Source organism: Rattus norvegicus, chromosome 1 (genome assembly GCF_036323735.1).
Source record: "Rattus norvegicus strain BN/NHsdMcwi chromosome 1, GRCr8, whole genome shotgun sequence".
In the NCBI taxonomy this organism is placed as follows: domain Eukaryota; kingdom Metazoa; phylum Chordata; class Mammalia; order Rodentia; family Muridae; genus Rattus; species Rattus norvegicus.
Genome location: NC_086019.1, coordinates 196319385 through 196339229, shown reverse-complemented (window position 1 = coordinate 196339229; position 19845 = coordinate 196319385). Strand labels below are relative to the sequence as shown.

The 19845-nt window shown below is 44.3% G+C and overlaps 1 protein-coding gene across 2 annotated transcripts in view; it reads left to right on the top strand.

Annotated features, from left to right (window-relative positions):
• Cpxm2 (carboxypeptidase X (M14 family), member 2) overlaps positions 1-19845 on the top strand; it is a 110421-nt gene that overhangs the window by 38121 nt on the left and 52455 nt on the right. For both annotated transcript variants that reach the window (NM_001106306.1, XM_039107648.2), the window contains exon 4: positions 9341-9480. In NM_001106306.1, coding sequence (NP_001099776.1) covers positions 9341-9480 — 140 coding nt within the window. The remainder of the gene's footprint in view (positions 1-9340; positions 9481-19845) is intronic.

The following is a 19845-nucleotide window of genomic DNA, read 5'->3' as shown; positions in this document are numbered from 1 at the left end:
TAATTAATACAAAAAGACCCAGCCCACTGTGGGTGGCACCATTCCCTAGGTAGGGGTTCCTTAACTTTATGAGTGGAGAAATTGAACTGAGCACAGCAGTAAAGCCAGCGAGCATTTATACTTTTGTCTTGGTCTGCTCTGGACTGTGGAAGTGATGTGACAAGCTGTTTAAAGTTTCTGCCTTGACTTCCCTACAATGATGGACTGTAACTTGGAACTGTAAGTTGAAACCTGCCCCCTAACCCCGCTCTTTTATGTTTCTTTTCATTAGGATATTTTATCACAGTAACAGAAATGAAACTAGGACAGTAGACCTCTTTATTGTCCCCCTTCCCAGTGTGGCCACATTGAACGACATTCCTTTCTCTGCTTTTCTATGTGTTTTGTCCTCCTTAGTCTGGGTATTGGGGGTGGCTGGATGAGCCTATGTGGGTAGGGTTGCCGAGACCCAGCCTCTGATACTGATAATCTAGTATTACAACCTCTCTACTTGGAGATGGAGCAGACAATGTATTAGAGCAAGGGCTTGGGCCGTGTGAACCCTGGAGGCTGTTCACACAGTGCTCCCTCAGTGGGGCACAAGGAGCCCACTCACATTCGTGACTGACTGCTCCTTTTGAGAATTAAACTCATTTAATGCACTTGCAACTATAATGACCAAAGCAGTTCTGTAATTTTAGTTGAATTGAATTAGAAAATGAACGTTCTTTCATTTTTTTCCCCAATGGACATCTTTCTTCATTTTAAAAAACAATTCATGCTTATTTAATCGGGTTTCTCCTGCCATGTTTTCGGTTTCAGTCCCTGGCTATTCACACTGGCTTCTTTGATTGCTTTTAAAAGTGGCTTCAAAATCACTGAGCACTTCTTTCTAGTTGACGTCAGAGACCAGAGTTTGGACTGCAGAGGGTGTTTTGCTTAAAGACATCTGAAAATATGTTGGTTTATTTTTTAAGGATTTATTTTTTTTATATCTGTCTTACTGTGTATTCCACATATGTGAAGGTGACCTCAGGGGCTAGAGAGGGGGATTGGATTCCCCAGGAGGTGGAGTTATAGGCCGTGGTAAGTCTACAACAAGATGGGTGCTGGGAACTGATTCTATAAGAGCAACAAGTGCTCTTAACTGACACCATCTCTCCAGCCCCAGGCACCTTATGCCACTTTATGGCTTTAGATTGGCTACTTAGCTGCACTAATCAGAGGGCTCACTAATGCTTGGGGGTTATCCCCCACCTACCACCAAAGGCAGTATCTTGTTGGGAACCTGTTAAGTCACCATTTCTTTTCATTTTTTCCCCTCTCAAAACTACTTTAAAATGTTAACTATCTTTCTCTCTGTTTTGTGTATAAATAGCTCTGGGCTGTGTCTGCTGAATAGCAGCTGTAAGTCTATTAGAACTTAGAATTGCTAAATAGTTACAGTCATTCGGCTATGACTTTTTAATTTGCTTCCAGATGTTTCTGCACAGAGGTGGCTGAGGGTAGTGGGAGACGCAGTTCAGTGGTTTCATGCAGCAGAGTGAGTCGCTTTCCGGAAACGCCACGGAGCAAAGCACTTCTCATAATGCCCGGCCTGCAGGAGCTGCTCTGTAGAGTGGAAGGCAATGTAGGAGCTGCTCCCTCTTTCCCCACTCAACTTCTGTGTGTCTTTCGTTTGCTTTTATAAAACCAATGTGCATTTTAAAACATCTTTTCCAGAAGCAAGATCCAGAAGTCAATGCTGAGAGGGTGACTGTGGTAATAGAGAAGCTGGCTTCTGTCAGCGCAGTCCACACTCCACCCCTCCTCAGACCGCCACTGGCACAGGGGATGAGCGGTGACTTTCAAGTGGTTGTAATTGTTTCTTGGGGGAATTTAAGCACTAATAAGTAATGTGTACATATTGATAAGTATTAGTTTAAAAACTTTTGGCTGTGCTTTTGGGTTCTGGCTATGGGAGATCCTGCCTTACTGTTTATAAGTATGGTCAATACGCAATCACTCCCTCTTCATACATTCAATAAAAATGGTATCGCATTATCATCGTCACCATCATTATCTATCTATCTATCTATCTATCTATCTATCTATCTATCTATCTATCATCTATCTATCATCTATCTATCTATCTATCATCTATCTATCTATGTTTTTTTTTGTGTGTGTGTGTGTGTGTGTGTGTGTGTGTGTGTGTGTGTGTGCGCGCACGCATGGGCACGACTGCACTCACATGTGAAGGTCAGAGGACAACTTTTGGGAGTTGGTTCTCTCCTTTCACCCTGGGGTTGCAGGTCTGAAACTCAGAACATCAGATGAGTATGCTTGCCTTTGGAGCCATCTTGCTGGCCCCAATCTGTCAATTTTTTAGTTTCCCTTTTAACAGCTGCTTCAATATTACTTTCTACCGATTTTACCAGAATTATTAAATAGAATAATTCTGGGCCATGACAGTTCGTTTTATCTATTTCACCTTTGTTTTCCTAGAATTGCTTACATTATTGAAACGATCCCCCCTCTGCCTTGTACCAGGGCAGAGTCTGGAATGGCTTCCGTATACTTTCTGTGGAGCTGAGGTCATGAGTGACTTTTAGCTAGCTCTTGCTTTCTGTGTTTCTGTGGACGACTTTTCAGAAGCCCTGGATGGTTCACTGACGCGTCTGTGCAGCTACTGTCGTGAGGCTCCATCAGTCTGAGAATTCTCTTCTAGACTGGAAACCCTGAAGAGCCCGGACTTCTGTCTGTGTACTGGAACGGAAGGCTTTCTCCTTCAGGGCCCCATCACGGTGCCTAGAGCAAGGGGCCAATAACACTGCTAATACAGCTCTCTGATGGGCAGTTGGTTTCAACTCCTTTCTCCCAGACCTGTGATAGCATTCTAATTATTGTCTAACTATATCCTCTAGTAATTTAATGGAAATGGTACATGAGTAATAAAGTTTGGGGGGAGATGATGTGTGGGATCAGAGGTCCCTGCACATCAGAATAACAAACACTGGAGGCCCAGGGTAACAAGCATGAGTCAGTTTATTTTACAGTTGAGTCCCAACCCAGGTAGAGGCGGGTGCTCTGAGTACAGAGAACACTTTTTTTGTAATCCTGAATATGGGTCCTTCTCTCCTTTTCCTCATTGGCTGAGTCATAGGGGTGGGGGGAGGTTACAACATTAATATCACCTGCTGTGTTGGTCTAGTTCTCAACAGAGATCATACCTGGGTTTATCTACTTCACATCCTGTTTATTTTAAAGCCTTTAGGTGTATGACCTTGTCCATCTGCAGGCTGTTAGGTGTGCGGTTAGACCTAACATTAGGGAAGCTGGCTATATTAATAATATTTTACACCAAATTCCTAGTTTGAGTGGGGGCAGGTAGACTAACAGGTGTTAGTAGGGTCCCAAACTTTCTGCCCATTTGTAATTGAACCAAAGCTTAAGACGATTTTGTTTTGAAAAAAATGGGTAATAATATTTTCATTTCTTAAGCAGATGAATCTAAAAGTGTTTTTAATATCCCATCAAAATGGATATGCTGTTAGGCAGAGCCTAAAGTTCTAGGATGAGAACTCTTTAGAGGACCTGGAATCAGATAGCTGGTCCAGGCTGAGAAGAATGGAGCTGACAGTCTCACTCCACTGTGTGCTGACTTTCCCTGAAACCTGTCACACTCTTCTTCCTAACCTTGGGGATCCACATATTCTTTCCATTTTGGTAAATGCTGCTGTTGAGAATTCTGACAGCATCTTTGTTCTGCATTCTTTGCTTTTGTTTGTGTGTGCATGGCTGTGTGTACATGCCTGTGTGTGTGCATATGTGTGTGTGCCTGTGTGTGCATGCATATGTGTGTGCATGCCTGTGTGTGCATGTATGTGTCTGTGTGCTTATGTGTGCATGCATATGTGTATATGCCTGTGTGTGCATGCCTGTGGAGGATAGAGGTTAACGTCTGATGTCTTCCTCAGCCTCTCTCCACCTTATTTTCTGAGACAAGGTCTCTCTCTCCCTGAACCTGGAGCTTGCTAATTCCACCACACTGGCTGGCCCAAGAGTCCCAGGGATCCACCTGTCCCACCTGCTCAGAGCCATGTCTAGCTTTTTATGTAGAGTTCTGTGACTCGAAGTCAGGTCCCAGCACTTGCCTGACAAGTACTTTATTCACCCATTGCAGCCATTCTTCTCTTTGCCTTTTTTTTTTTTTTACATTTGTTTCCTGTTCTTGCTTTGTGCAAGCGAGGGCTCCTTCTAGAGACATCCATGACAGTTTCCTAGAGCACCTTTCTGCTCTCTGTTGCATTTGTGTTGGTGTTTGGTAGATCTGACGTCCAGCTGCATGGTGTTCTCGTGCCTGGTAAAGACTGAGAAGAATGAGCTGACCGACAGCACTTCTCTGTGTGTTACAGTCCCTGAAACCTGTCACATGTCCCCTCCCAGCCCTGGGGTCCGCATATCTAGGCTTCATAACTGTTTTTCATGTAAACAATTTTTCAGTCACCTGTGGACCAAGTTACTCCATGTCCACTGGGAAGTGGTTCACTTCAGCCTTGCCCGCCTCCCCTTCAAGACTCCTGCACTCCTCTGAGCTTGTCTGGGATTCGGTTCTGCTAGTGAGTTGTACTTCTGTCTCCTGCCACAAAGCACCCCTGTCCTCAGCTCTGTCTTGGTATGTTGGGATCTAGGGAACACAATGTCTTTGAATTTTACCAGAGGTTGAAGCTCTATTTTGTATGTTGTTTTGCTCAGAAGGTTTTTGAGGGGAGGAGAAAAGCAAAGCAAAAAAGTTTTTGCCCAGCACCTTGAGGGAGATTCTGCATCTGACATCTTAAGTGGACCCTGTCATTGGTGTCTTTATTACAGACCTCCAACCACATTTAACCTTCACAAAATCGGGTCTGTTAGGAGCCTTGCAAATGTCTGGTATAACTCAATTGCCTTGAGAAAATTGCATTACGTCTCAACCCATTTGCTGCCATAGTAGAAAGAATCCACCATGTTAATGGGGTTTCCCAGATTCGCTTATCCGTGAAGATATCCAATCTTTTATTTCATCAACTTCTTACTGAGACATTTTCGAAATGTATTCCTAACTTCTTTATTTTTGGTTTTCTCTTTAAAATGATATTTATTAGTTAATGCACGGGAGGCAAGCACAGTGGCAGAGGACAACTTGCAGGAGTCAGTTTTTTCCCCTCTACACTGTTGGCCCTGGGGATGGAACTTGGGTCCTCAGGCTTAGTGGCAGTGCCTTTAACCCCCCTCAGCCTCGTGTCAGCTCTCCTTAGCATCTTAAACACAGGGCTGAATGTTCATATTTTCTGCTTTCCCAGAGGCATTTCACTAATACTGTTTATTGCCCTGCGGAATAATTTGGTGACCTCTCTGGACGCTTGCTTTTTAAGTCCCTAATTGATTTTTCGGAGATGGCTATAATTGCCCGGTGAGTCATCTCCCCCAGCAGAATAATACTGTTCTATTTAATTGACTGGTTGCTGTGCCTACAGTGAGCTGAGACTGGCAGCAGAAGCAGCAGCCCTAGACTGGTAAAGCCAGGAACCTGAAATGCTGTTCCAAGCCCTGGTCACCTGATGCTGGCAAGAAGCAGGCAGACAGCACTGGCTTCTAGGATTTTGCAGTGTGAATATCAATGTTGCCACATCACTCGGGGCTCCTTGGCCTCACCTTAGACCATAATCCCAGGCCTGTGGCTTCACTTGACTCGGGCAACTCTTGGCGCAGCAGTTGTTCTGTGCATTGTAGGTGTTGAGTGACGTCCTTTCCCCTAGATGTAACAGTTCTCAGGGACACCAGACATTGCCTTGTTACCCTCGTCAGGGTAGTGTGGACTCCTGTTTAGAAACTTAGATCACAAATCTCCTTTCTTCTGAGTTCACAACCATTTCCTGGATGGTTTAAGTTGGATAAAGAAGCAATATCAGGGAACTGGAAGAGGGACATAATTTCCTGGGTCCTGTAAAACTTGAAGTAATTCATAAAGTGCCCACATTGGCACCTGTTGCCAGTGCTAGCCAAAACCTTCCTGCTTTGAATATTCTGACAGCTAACATTTCTGGAGCACTGTTGTGTTTTGATGTACATGTATTTGTGTGTGTGTGTGTGTGTGTGTGCACGTGCACATGTGTATGTTTGCGTGTGTGTATATGTGTGTGCACACATGTGCATGTATGTACGTGTATGTGTCTCTGCATGCATGCGTTTTCGTACGTGTTTGCTTATATGTATGCATGTGTGTGCATGTGTATACGTGTGTAGAGGCTGGTGGTTAAGTAGGTGTGTTTCTTCTTCTACCCTTCTCCACTTTATATTTTAGGATAGGGTCTCCCATTGAACCCAGCACTGGCTAAGTGAGGTGCCTGTCTTTGTCCAGGAGTCTGCCTGACTCTACCTCTACCTTAAGTGCTAGAATAACAGACAAACCCACATGACCAGCTTGTAAGTGGCCACTGGAGATGGAGCTCAGAGGTCCTTATGCTTCACTGATGGAGTCATCTCCTCGGCCCTAGTGAGCACTCATTATTTGAACCCACATTTGGTAATAGACCCTGAGGGAGAAAGGATCATCACCTCCACACTGACAGATATCTGAAAACCAAGGCCCGGAGCATCTATCCCAACCCTGGGATGTCAGCTAGGACTTGTGGCCTGTGGTGCATCCTTGGAGTTCACTCTACCAGCATCTGCATGGTGTCTGTCGCCAAGGTGCCATGTGTAAACTTCATCCTTCAGCCTGCACTAGTACTCGGGGATGAGGTACACACACCTTTCACCTTTTCTACTTGCTGTATAGTGCAGGTTCAGTGAAGGTTTGAGGGGGGTTAGATGAATGGAGCTCTGAGCAGCAGTCTCGAGTGCTTTTACGAGAACAGGGGAACCACAACAAAAAACTTAAGTGCATGTTCTGGTTTCTTGAGAGGGCACTAGTTGTGACATTGTAGGTCATTAATGTGCTGCAAATCTGTCATTAGGAGGATAATTGCCTTCTACTGTGCAGAGGAAGTGGCTGTGTAATTATAGCCTGAAGGCTGGCATCTCCTGCCTGCTGTCTGTCAAGACAAGAAACTGAGATGCTATGCAGCAGGCACCAGGTTTCTTAAGGATTAACCTACATCAGTACCTGGAGTCACTGGAAACACAGTGAAGTGCAAACTTTTCCTGGTGATTTTAGGTGACAGATCCTACATAGCAACCACCATCACTGATTTTTATGATATATCATCTATGTATCACTGAAGCCATCTGAACCTGGGTAGATTAAAGCTTGCTCTCTGAGGAGTATTGACTTAGAGTTTCTGAAACTGACCGTCACTTGTGACGGCAGTGCCTGCTGAAGACTGGGTTGTCCGTATTCTACCATTTGCCTCAAAGGTCATTGAGGGTGGTGTCAGGAATCACTAGGGATGTACGGACCAAGTTTGGTCCCGACAGGAGGCTGCTCTACTGCCTGGTTCTTGTCAGCTTGTCACACACCTAGACATACGTTGGAAGAGGAAATTTGACAGAGAATATTCCTCCAGAAGATTAGCCTGTAGGTAAGAGGGTAGAGCATTTTCTTGATAAATGGCTGCTGTAGAAGGGCCCAGGCTACTGAGGATGATGCCAGCTACAGGCGGGTGGGCCTGAGTTGTGTAAGAGATTGGGCTGAGCAAGCTACGAGGAGCAAACCAGTAAGCAGCATTCCTCCATGGTCTCTGCTTCGGTTCCTGCTTCCAGGTTCCTGCCTTGACTTCTTGCCATGACTTCCTTCAGTGATGGAGTGTAACCTGAGAGTTGTAAGCTGAAGTAAACCCCTTTCTCCCCGAGATGCGTTTCGGTTATTGTGCTTTATCACAGCAATAGAAACCCTAACTAAGACCGCTGTGTTAACTCGTGTGCTAATAAGGGTAGGATTCTGGGACTGACAGCCCAGTTCTATACATAGCTCTACCCTGAACTTCACATTCTGTTGCTTATTAAAAGCCAGGCTGTCCCTAAAACTCACTAAAAAGTAGTCAAAGGTGAAAAGGGTCAAAGACATGGAGATGACGGGCTAACCTATTATTAGTCTTAAAAGATTCACTTTACTTCTATTTATGTGTATGTGTGTAGAGGGAGTGTGCACAGGGGTGTAGGTACCTGTGGAATCCAGAAGAAGGCATCCGATCTTTTGGAGCTGGAGTTACAGGAAGTTGTGGGCTGCCCAATAAGGGTTGAGGGAACCCAGTTCTGGTCCTCTGCAAGAGTAGCCAGTGCTTTTAACGGCTGAGCTGTCTCTTCAGCCTGAGATGATCTGACATTCTAAGAAGCATACTTTCTGTTATCTGACTAGAACTGTATAAAGGAGTCACTTAAAAATAAAACAGAATCCATGCAGACTGAGCCTTAGTAAACTGGAAGGCTTCACTTGATTCAAACGTCTCTAATTAGACATTCTTAAAATGATGTCAAGGAATTATCTCTTTAAATGGTGAGACTGCGGGGATAATTTCAGAGCAGCAATTTGACCTACCTTGGAAATGCAAAGACATAATGTTTTATCCATACTAGTGAGCAAAAATGAACGCATCAAACAAGTTATTGGTGGACAGATACTCACTAATAAGTACTTACGTTTTGGGGAGTCTCTATATGGTCTCAGGGACTCAGTTGAACTGTCCTTAAATGCTCCCAAGGCCGTTTACTCAGACTCCCTGAATAGCACCGGCCTCCTTGTTCTTGTTGCTGTGGATCTCTTGCTGCTTGGGTGGTGAGGTTCCCCAGCACCTGGTGTGGGGGCGGCTGGATGAGCTGCTTTTCTCATTTCTGGAACAAAATACCTGATTAAAGCATCTTAAAGAAGACATCCTTTATTTTGTTCCACAGTTTGAGGGTTTAGTCTTTCAAGGCAGGAAGGCATGGTGGCAGGAGTGTGAGGCAGCTGGTCACATTGTGTCCACAGTCAGGCAGAAGACAGAGATGAGTTGGGGTACTCAGAAATTGTGCTGCCCATATCCACAGTGGATCTTCTGATACCCAATTAACCTGATCTAGAAGTTCCCTCACAGACACGCTCAGAATTTTGTCCAGTAGTTCATTTCTAGAACGTGTCAAACTGGAAATGGTAGCCATCATGATGAGTACATAGGAGATGGGATTTTGTGTGTTGACTGAATCACTAGTAGGAGCTTATTAAATTTAGCTTTTCACACATGGCAAGAAGGAAACATGGTATACCGAGATATTTCTACCTCCTTCCCATGGTTTAGAGTAAGGAGTTTGTGGTGCGGTGGCTTTTCTTCTCCTGTCCTCTCTTCCTTCCTCTCAGTCTCAAGAAAAAGATGTCTTAGTCATCTTCAATCCAAGGTCTTTCTGAACACCGATTTCTTCTTCCCAGGCAGGCATTAATGAAAACGACTTTTACGATGGGGCTTGGTGTGCCGGTAGGAACGACTTGCATCAGTGGATCGAAGTGGACGCCCGGCGCCTGACTAAGTTCACAGGGGTCATTACCCAAGGAAGGAACTCTCTCTGGCTGTAAGTGGGTCAGCACCTGTGCCTGACAGGCACTGTCTTCTGCCTATAATTGAAGGGAAACCACAGAGCAGTACCTGATGAAGGGTGACTGGAATGTGGCCAAGGCTGAAAGGACACCTATAGTGGGACAAGGCAAGGTTCACTGAGAAGGAAGGATGAGTTGGATGGGGGTGGGGGTGGGGGAAGTCATAGATTAAACCCTAAGGCAGGTGGCTAGTACCTTGGATACTGACAAATTATTGGTATCTGGACAGGTAGGTTAAACTCAGCCTGAGGTAAGAACTCTCAGCAAGCAGTGAGCACACAGTCTTGGGAGGAGAGAGGAAGAACCATGCAGACTGGGAGAAGGACTGGAAGTCTTGGCAGGTTCCCAGACAAATGGCCACTTGAGATGTGTTATAAGTGAGGAATGAACGAGCTCAGAGATCAGGGAATGAGACCACTCCTCAATCTTGAATTTAGGATTAGAGTGTGACAGTAACAAAGGTGGTCTGACGGTGATCCTGACCTCTCAAAACCCTCCATCTTGGCTGGGATGTAGCTCAGTTGGTAGGTGTGTGCTTAGCATGTATGGATCCCTGGGGTCTATCTCCAGCACCGAATAAAGCAGGGGATGTCGTGCACTCCTGGACTCTCAACAGCTGGGAGGCACAGGTGGGAAGATCAGTGCAAAGTCAGCTTTAGCTCCTGGACTCTTTATTTTTCTATTGCTATGCTAAAACCAAGACCAAGTCAGGAAGGAGGTTTATTTGGGCTTACAGTTCCAAGGGAAAAGGGTCACATAGCTAGGAGACAGGAGGCATGGCAACTGGAACATCAAGCTCAGAGCTCATATTTTGAACCACAAGCAGAGAGATTGAAGTGGGAATGGTGTGAAGCTTTGAAGCCTCAAATACCGTGACTAGTGACGCACTTCCTCCAGCAAAACCACATCTTTTAGACTCCCACAGACAGCACCACTTCCCGGGAACCAAGTGTTCAAATGCCAGAGGCCATGGGGGCATTCTCTTATAATCCACCACAGCTATAAAGTTAGGCTACGTGAGACCCTGTCTCAAAACAGAGCAGGAGAGAACAGAAGAAAGCATATGCCCCACTGTGTTTTTCTACTGTGGCACTCTATTCTGCTTAAAGAGGAAGGGAATTCTGACACATGCTGTATGAGGATGAACCTTGGGTGCATGGTGATAAATAAAAAAAATGACTACCCGATGATTCTGCTCAGACAAGGACCTAGAGTATTCATAGAGACTGAAATAGGATGTTGAATGTTAGGCACTGGGAGGAGGCCCATGGGGAGTTAATATTTGTAAGTAAAGAGCTGAAGTTTAGGATGGTGGCACCTCCTGGACTTGGGTGGTGATGATGATGGCAAGTCAGGGCAGGTGGACTTAGAGCCATAGGGCTGCCCACTTATCAAGTCAGCATGAGAAATCCTGTATGTTTTTACTCTTATTAAAAATACAACACTTACCATCCAGAAGCATTAATAAGCACATCAGGGTAGCTATGGAGATGAATGACTCTGACCTTGGGTCCTGTGCATGCAGTACGGCCTCAGCAGGTCTCAGTGTGGTCAACAGGACACTAGAACAGGACACTAGTGATTTCTGAATTCATATGAGAAATCTTCAGGCTCCTCTATACCTGTCCACACTGAGAAGTCAAAGATACCAACATTAGAAAACTGGTTGGGTGACTCCATTCAGATCCCTTGTTCCTCATAGCTCATGTCCCTTCACACTACTGCAATCCAAAGTTTCACTTCTTGGCATCTTTCGATATTGATCAATCATGTAAAATCATGGCTTTCTGACAAGACTGCCAGTGTCAGAAAGGCAAGGGCCACAGATACAGCTCCATGCTGCTGACTGTAGTAGCCCGAGGGAGTCTTTTCAGAGATGTCTACTCTGGTGAAGACAGGAGTCATGACTTTGTTGCAGAAAGAAGTTAGGAGTCTCTACCAAGTAGATTGGAGTTTATTTGAAATAGATGTGAATATAGGCTTAGCACTGGGCACTGGGATTTAGAGAGGGATACTCAGAGAAAGGATAAGACATGACCAAGTGTTAGGTGTGAGCTTCTCAAGAAAGAATCATATTTTTGTGTCTTTACAGTAGCAATATACATGGCTTCTGAAAGCAGTTCAATTTCCCAGGATAGCTTTCCATGAGATTTTTAAGGTTGTTTCTGGTGTATACTGGTTGATTATATTGTATCACCAGTGAAGAAACAAATATTGATGAGTGCTGACTAGTGCATGCTGCTGCTTAGCTTCCTTTCTCCATTTACACTGTCTAGGACCCCAGTCTAGGGAATGGTGCCACCCACAGTGGGTGGATCTTCTCACTTCAATTAACATAGCAAAGATATCCCCCAGAAGCATGTCCAAAGGCCCACATCCCAGATGTCTCTAGATTCTGTCAAGTTGACAATTAACACTAACCACCATGGAGATTAATTTTAACTTTCAAAGTGGTCAACATTAATAACTAAACTGGAGTAAGACTTGATATCTGTACTCACAGTTAACCACCTGTCATTGTTCCTGTCCCTGCATTGTTTCTGATACAGACATATTTCAGATTCTCTATTATTGGTTTCTGTCTTTGTTACTGAGATCCTTGCTGATAGAGGCCATGCCCTTTCATTTGGAGGACCTATCCAGTACAAGGACCTGTTTGATGCCCAACAAATGACTCCCTAATAAATGAGCAACATTAAATCAATAGTGACCATATTTTTGTCTGGCAGTGACTCATCTTCTGCTTTCCATTTTTTTTAATAAAAAAGATAACACTGAAACATCTAATAGTGTCTCGAAACATTACCCATGGTCCCACTGTCTTTATACCAACAGATTTTTTTCTTATACACCGCATATCATACCCAATTATGTTATTTTTGACTTAGTATATTATATTTTCATGCTGTGACTCAGATTTCATAATGATTATTTTTAATGGCCTGTGATTTACTCAGCCATGCCTCCATCATGTCCCAATTTCTTGCTACCTTTTTCATATTGAGAGAAGAATTTTGTGCTCCCCCCCCCTTTATTTGAATTGTATCCCCTAAGTAAATAATTTTCAGAGCTGGGATATTTCATGCAGTTTGACAACATTTGATTATCTTTTGCTATTTTGAGGATTAGACTTTATTTACTTGGCTTTTCAGTGGCAATTACGCGTACATTCATGCATGGCAATGTTTGCTCTGAACTATGCGCTTTCCCCTCCTTAATGGCATATTATCACATGACAGTTATTTTTATTACTTGGATTCTGAACGGTTTTTAGGGAGGAGGGCTTGGAAGCTGGGTTGCTCAAGGGAGAAGGGGAAGCTGGGAAGGAAAGACTGGTGTGAAGTAATAAGGAATGAAAGCAGGAGATTGATGATCGTGTTTGGCTCTTAACCTGTCTGGTCACTGTCATTAGAGATGAAGTCGGTGGGTTATTAGAGAAAGCAAGTGAGGTAAGCACAGTGCTCCCATTTCTTCTTAACTACGAACACAAGAGGAATAAGCAAGAGAGCACAGCTGGAACACTATCTCTCAGGGGTGTTTAAGGAGAGATGTGAGTGATAGAATTACTCCTAAGAGTCTGATTTTTTCTTAATGTCTAAATTTATTTCAAGTCAAATTATTGCTAAGGGATAATGAAATCAAGAAGTCTGACGGGTGTCAGTGTCCTGGACCTCCTGGAATTGTCTGTCTCCACCAAGGGCCAACAGGAAGTGGAAGGGTAGCACGCTTGGCAGCTGAGCTTTTCCTTCACCAGTGCACAAAGGCAATTGGATGTGTTGCAAATGGTAAAACAAACAAACAAGCAAACAAACATGTCCATGTTAGACATTGTAAATACTTGCAGTGAACATGACAATACCCACCCCTTTCTCTCTCCCCTGACTCCTGACCCCATATTGTTTCTGGAATGGACACATTTTCGGTTTCTGTCTTTCTCTTTAGCAGTTACTGGGAGCATTGCTGACAGTGGCCATGTCCTGGTATTTGGGAAACCTGTGCAGAACCAGGCACCTGTTCGATACTCAACAAATTACTTCCTAAAAGATGAATATGATTAAATCAACAAAGGTTTATTCATCCTGACAAGTCATGGGTGATCTTGGACTACAAATGACAGAGAGAAGGCTTACAGTAGAATAAGGAAATGGAGAGGAAGGTAGGAGAGAGAAGGCTAGGTTGGGACAGACTTCTGGAGATAAGTGGCTCCCACCCTAAAATCATGGCATGCCTCTAGCTCCTGCTGGTTATGCAGACTTTCTCTTTTGGACCTCAGTTTTCTGTCCTCTAAAATGGACTGGCTACTCTCTATCTCATACAGTGTGTGTGTGTGTGTGTGTGTGTGTGTGTGTGTGTGTGTGTGTGTGTGATTGTAAGAAATTATATTAGGATGTTTAAAACTTATACAGCACACAATGAGTGTTTAATAGAAAGGAATTTTCTTCCTTCCATTCTCTGGGTTTCTCCAGAGCAGTATACTTCTAGCTTTATTTTTAGCCATGGGTCCTTCTCCCAAATGCAATATTTATTGGGAGCACTTGAAAGTGATAAGCATGTGAGACAACTCTATGTGGTTCTAGGAGGAGGAACATCACCTGCCTGGTCCTCAGTTCTCTTCAAGTGTCTCTGTATTAGGCATCCTGTTTACATGATATGCCCTTTGCAGGTTACAGTTTACCCACTTCCCCATACTTTAGCTGCTATTCTGCAGACCATAGGTAGATATGAGATTCAAGCAAAGCTAGAACGGGGTCAGAGTTCACCTTTTCTAATCAGATGTGAAAGAGCACTCGGGTGGCAAGATTTTAGACACAGAGAAGAAAGGAGTTTCTAGCTACAGAAAGGAGTTTGTCAAGTAGATGTTACTGTTTTAAACAGCTTTTTGCACTAGGAGATGTGGCTCAGTTGGTAGAGTGCTGGCCTAGCATGAAGGAAGCCCTGGGTTAGATCCCCAATATGTAGTATGCTGGTATACTCCTGTTATCTGAGCACTCTGAAGTAATTCATCCTGGGCTACATGACACCCTGCCTCAAAAACAAAGTCAGCCAATCATTGAACCATCCATCTAACCAACCAACCAATCAACCAACCAACCAACCAACCAACCAAACAAACAAACAAACAAACAAACAAAACCAGCTTCTTGTCATGTGAAGGGAGAAAGCACTTTACAAATGTATATTTCGGTATATTATGGTGGGGATGAAAAGGCAATCATCATCAACAACAAAAATCATTTGGAAAAATACCTTGATGAAACCCAATACTATGTATGCTAATAGACACGAAAGTTATTTAAATAGTAAGAAAAGACTTTTAAAAATGCTTTCCCTTTTTAGGACTGGCATAGTTGATATTTTAAAATGAACATTTTTAATATTACTTTGTTTCCGGCATTCCTTGTATATTTATTAATTAATTCATATAGCATTTATTGAGTGCTCTGTACTAAGAATAAGATTGTAAATGCAAGCAAGACTTAGTTGTGCCTTTAGGAGGCAGTCTAGTAGGAGAATCCAGTATACTATTGAGGCTTCAAGAGAAGGCAGAGGCCATACTAACCTGAGGTGGGTGGAGCTCCCATTGGACCCATGCCAGAGCTGAGGATGATGCCCTGAGGTCCTGAGGCATGGCTGCCACATCCCCCGGGTAATTCCCATTCGAGCTGATGACAAAGTCTGCAATTTCATTTTTAATAATTCTTTCAACTAATTTGGGCTATCTGGAGTTATAAAATATAATTGTTGTAATGATTTTGAGTAATTTATATTTTTCAGCAATATAAATTATCATTCCTCACTGCATTGCCATTTAGTGAAACGTTAGTGCCCCGATAGAAACCAATCTTTCATTTCCCTAATGACAGAAAGTATATTAGACATGTGAGTGTTGCAATTATAACCAGCATGATGATTGAAAAGTTAATTACTCTGCTGAGGTGAGTCAGTGCTTCTAAGGACTTGGAAGAAATGCCGACAAATTTTAAAAACCAAATGTTTTGCACTTTAACTGTTTAGTAGGGAAAACCATCTGTGTTTTTTTTAAGTGAGGCAGTAACTTGAGCACCAGGTTTGTGTTGGTAAGATTTTGTGGAGAGAGGATGAAGAGAACTCTGGAAGGTTGACCAGTTGGCTGAATTTGGAGCAAGAAGTCAGAATAGTTAGTAAGACAAATAGAGAACTCTGGTTGTAAGCCAGGCTTTGTGCCCAAGAATACAAAGATTTGGCAGATTTGGTCATGGCACCAAGAAGTTAGCATGGGTTTGGAATGAGATGTCTTAGCAGAGATTCAGGGTACTATTTTTTTTTTTTTGAGAAGTATGAGGTACCCAAGTCACAAGGAAAGTAGGATCAGACAGACAAGTTATTATATGATCACACTTTGGCCTTGAAGTGAGTAGTATTTGTGACAGACTAGTACACAAATGGTTCTGGGATGCTGTGAGACTGACAAGAGGTGGAGTCACCCTGAGAAGAAGGAAGGTCTCCTGAGCAACTGTCTCTACAGCTTTTGAGAAGAGTTCTCTGCATAGGGTGAGTGTGGCAGGTTTATGGACAGAAACTTAAAAATTGCAAGATCAATGTTGGACAAAAACCTAGGGAGATTTTCTACCCAGTCCCAGAAAGGGCTCAGTGGGTGTTAAGAACACAGACTTCTCATTATCCCTTGGGCTATCTTGATGGTTTGTATGCAGGGAATGGAGTAGCTGATGGTAGCTGCCCTTCAGAAGTTCAAGGGCAATGGAGTGCTGCTAGTGCACACACACTGTGCTAGGAGGGAAGAGTTGGAAATCCAGGTCTAGTGCTAGTGGTACTTGGGTTCAAGTCAGAGGTCAGGTTCAAGGATATCAGACTTAAGAAGTGGTGGAGGCTTGTCTGGGGACTAGAGGCTTAGGGAGTGAGCAGAAGGAATGACAAAGTGGAGAATTAGTCTGAGAATCTTGAGGCCACAAAGCAGCAGGCAAAGAGTGTTCAGGGTGAGATGGACAGGGAGAGTCAAGGGGACAAGTAAAGGGCAATCTAGTCACACCAGAAGGAAAATTGAAGGTGGTAGGAACTTAGCAGTTAAAGAATGACTGGGACAAAGGCTGGTTCCATTGGGGCAGGGAGAGCTGAAACCCCAACACCTGCTCAGGGTCTCATTTCCACAATGCAGTGTTGAGGTGGCAATGCCTCCAGTGGTACCTGGCTTTCTGCACTCTGGGGATTGACCCATCCTTCACCACTGTCACCTTATCCCTACTTAGTATGTGTGACACATAGAACAGTTTGCCAGGGCTTGGAGGGAGGAGACACCAGAACCCTGCACTGAAGGAGGGGGAAGGGAACCTGGAGGCCCCAGAAGGGAAGAACTGTGGGAGGCTTCATCAATCATCTTGTCTCTTTGGGAGGGAGGGAAGGCGGTGTGTTTTCAGAACATATCATGCCATGTCTTGTCCTTGCCTAATGGGGAGATGAGATGTCAGGCACCTGTGGGGTCCTAGGGAGAAAATTTCCACGCTCCTTTCTCACTTCTTGGAGAACTGTCAGTTTCTGAGCAGGAGAGTTTGGCATGATCTTGAAGGGTTTTGATGAAAACACTGTCAAGTTCAAGTTCAAGGTGAGGCAGTCTCTTCTTCACCCTGCACTTTGTCTGCTTTACTTATGCATAGGTAGCTGTTTAAAACCAAACAGAGATTTCATGGATGCCTCCCACGCATCCCTCTTGGGTTTCTGGGTGTCAGTGACTGAGCAATGAGCTCTCAGATGGTGACATGTCTGAAGTAGAAAAACTGTAAAGCTGGCTTCTGGATTGGTAGCTTCACCGTTTCGTTTTCAAGGTTTTTGTGCCAGGGTCGCTGCTCCTTGGGACACCCTCAGGGCGATTGCTGATACCCTTGCCTTTACCCATTTTTGTTTCTTGGTGGAAAAGACCTCTTTGTAGCAAGCCCCTTTCCTTGTTTGCAGTAGACACTTGTTTTATTGCTACAACAAAGTTAAAAGACACTTGAGAAAGGAAGGATCTATTTTGGCTCAAGTTCACAGTCCATCAAGGTGGGAAAGACATAGCAGCAGGAATGCAGTCTTGTTTATGCAGTCAAAGGTCCCAGTCCATGGAACAATGCCACCAGCATGGAGCATGGCTCTTCCTACCTCAGATAACCTAATCTAGAAAATCCCTCATAGAAATTACAGAGGCTTGTCTGGATTCTGCTAAGTTGATGATCAATATTAATGATCACATCTGGTGAGCTGATGTTCTGTCCCACAAATCCTGTTGGATTAGCTCCCTCTGTCCATATGTGTTTACTTCACGATGCTCGATCTACTCCTAGATCAAAAGTTTCCTTTTTTGTGCTCCATAGATAGATCAATCATGCTGCCTCCTTAGGGCCAGCGCCCTTGATGCCCTCTCTGCTGGGGGAGGGAGACCACTTTGCTTTCTTTTGCCAGCTTTTGAAATCAACCTTGGTCTCCCTGTGTTTACTTGACTGTCTACCCACTCATGTGTTTGTGCTGCACTGATGTTGCTCCTGGAGCATAGCAGGCTCATTTGCCCTGAAATCTCCAGTGTTGGGTCTAGGTTGGGTCTCTGCCATTGGCCTCTCTCATCTCTTCCTTCTCCAGAGGCTAAACAGGATCACAGTATGTCTAGCACAGGGGGCTAAACCACAGGGTGGAGACAGGTTGACCCACTGGGAAAGAAGCTCTGGTTCTTTGTCAATGTCCTGACTTGGATTAGAAATGACAACTAAAGACTCAGGCAGTACAAGTCTGGTTTCCAGTACAGCAGTGTTCGGAGGCAGGGGCCTTTGGGAAGTGATTGGCTCAGGAGGGCTTTGACCTCATCTATGGAGTAATCCATTGATGGGTTTATGACTTGGGAGACGATAGGGAGGTGGGAGGGGGTCACTGGATGTGTGCTTCTAGGCGTTATACATTGTCCCTGCCTCCACCTCTGCTTTGCATATTTCAGAACATGAATCGCTCTGCTCCACCACACCCTCTCAGGCAGGATGCATTGCACCATCACAGGCTTAGAAACAATAGAAATAAGGAAGCATGTAGGCTGAGCCCTCTAGAACCATGAGCCAAAATAAGTCTCTGCTCTTTATACTCAATTTCTCCTGTCACAGCTACTCAAAACTTGTGGAATGGACCTATCCCAGATTCCAGACTGACATTGGCATTCCTGGCTGCATGTCCAGGAATACATTTCTGAGACTTTTTGTGCCTCCATTTCTCCACTCATCAAGTGTGATACTAGTATACACCATGGGGGCTGACGTGAGGATTGAAGGAACATGCTGGTGAGGTTATGCTGGGCATACAGTAAGCAGCCTGCTGTTGCTGTCGCTTTCTTCAGACTCTGTCCCTCTTGTAGAGGGTCCTCAAACTGTAGCAGCTCCACCTATCACTCTCTCAGACCATGCACTTTGGTCAGCTGGCTGTGTGTTCCATACAATGCAGTAGGAAACCCAATCACACTCCCAACATGTAGCAGAGACCTCACAAGTTGGTGCTGCTTTTAACATGGTGGCTTCTTCTTATCCACCCTACCTCTGGGTCCTTTCCCCATATGCCCAGAGCTAGATCTCCTAGTACCCCAGCACCTACACATAGTACCTAGAAAAGATGCAACAGATATCAAAAAAGTCGAGTCTGACCTTTTGTCCTGTCTGCTTTTGGGTGGGGTACCTTTGCTAGTTTGGGAATTTCTTTAAATAACAGAGTATAGGCACCTAAGCAGGGACTGTGAGCACTTTGCCTGTGCCCCCTCATGTGGTGCCCAGTGACCCATTACATGGACGAGGAGACTGAACTGTAGAAAGTCAGAGAAGCTGGCTTAGCTTGCCTGTCTTGTAGGGGAATGCTTGCCCTCTTTTTTCCTGCTTCCTCCACTCCTTGTCTCTGCACTGGTGTCCCTCATGACCCCTCATTTTCTCTTGTGGCATGAGGTTCGTTAGAGTGTAGACCAAGGGATTGTGCCATATACTTCACTGAGGGTTTCTGAGACTAGGCCCGGGACCTTCCCCAAAAGGGGTCATTATTTTATCTATTTTTAAATCAGAAGGAAGACATAATAGGATAACGTTATATATAGTTGGCATTATATTAACTAGGTTATAAGATTTGAGTTTTACAGAGGAAGGGAAATTGGTCCATAGGGACTAACCCTCCTCCTCCAATCCACCTTCCTGTGCCTGGAAGCTGTGACTAAGCAAGTTTCCAGGACAAAGTGCCAGGTGGGAATGAGGTTGTCAGTCAGCTCTATTTAACATGGGGCACAACCCTGGGTTGTTTGACTGATCCAGGATAGTTGCTAGAGTCTGTGTCTGCACAACAGGGAAGAAGAAGACAAA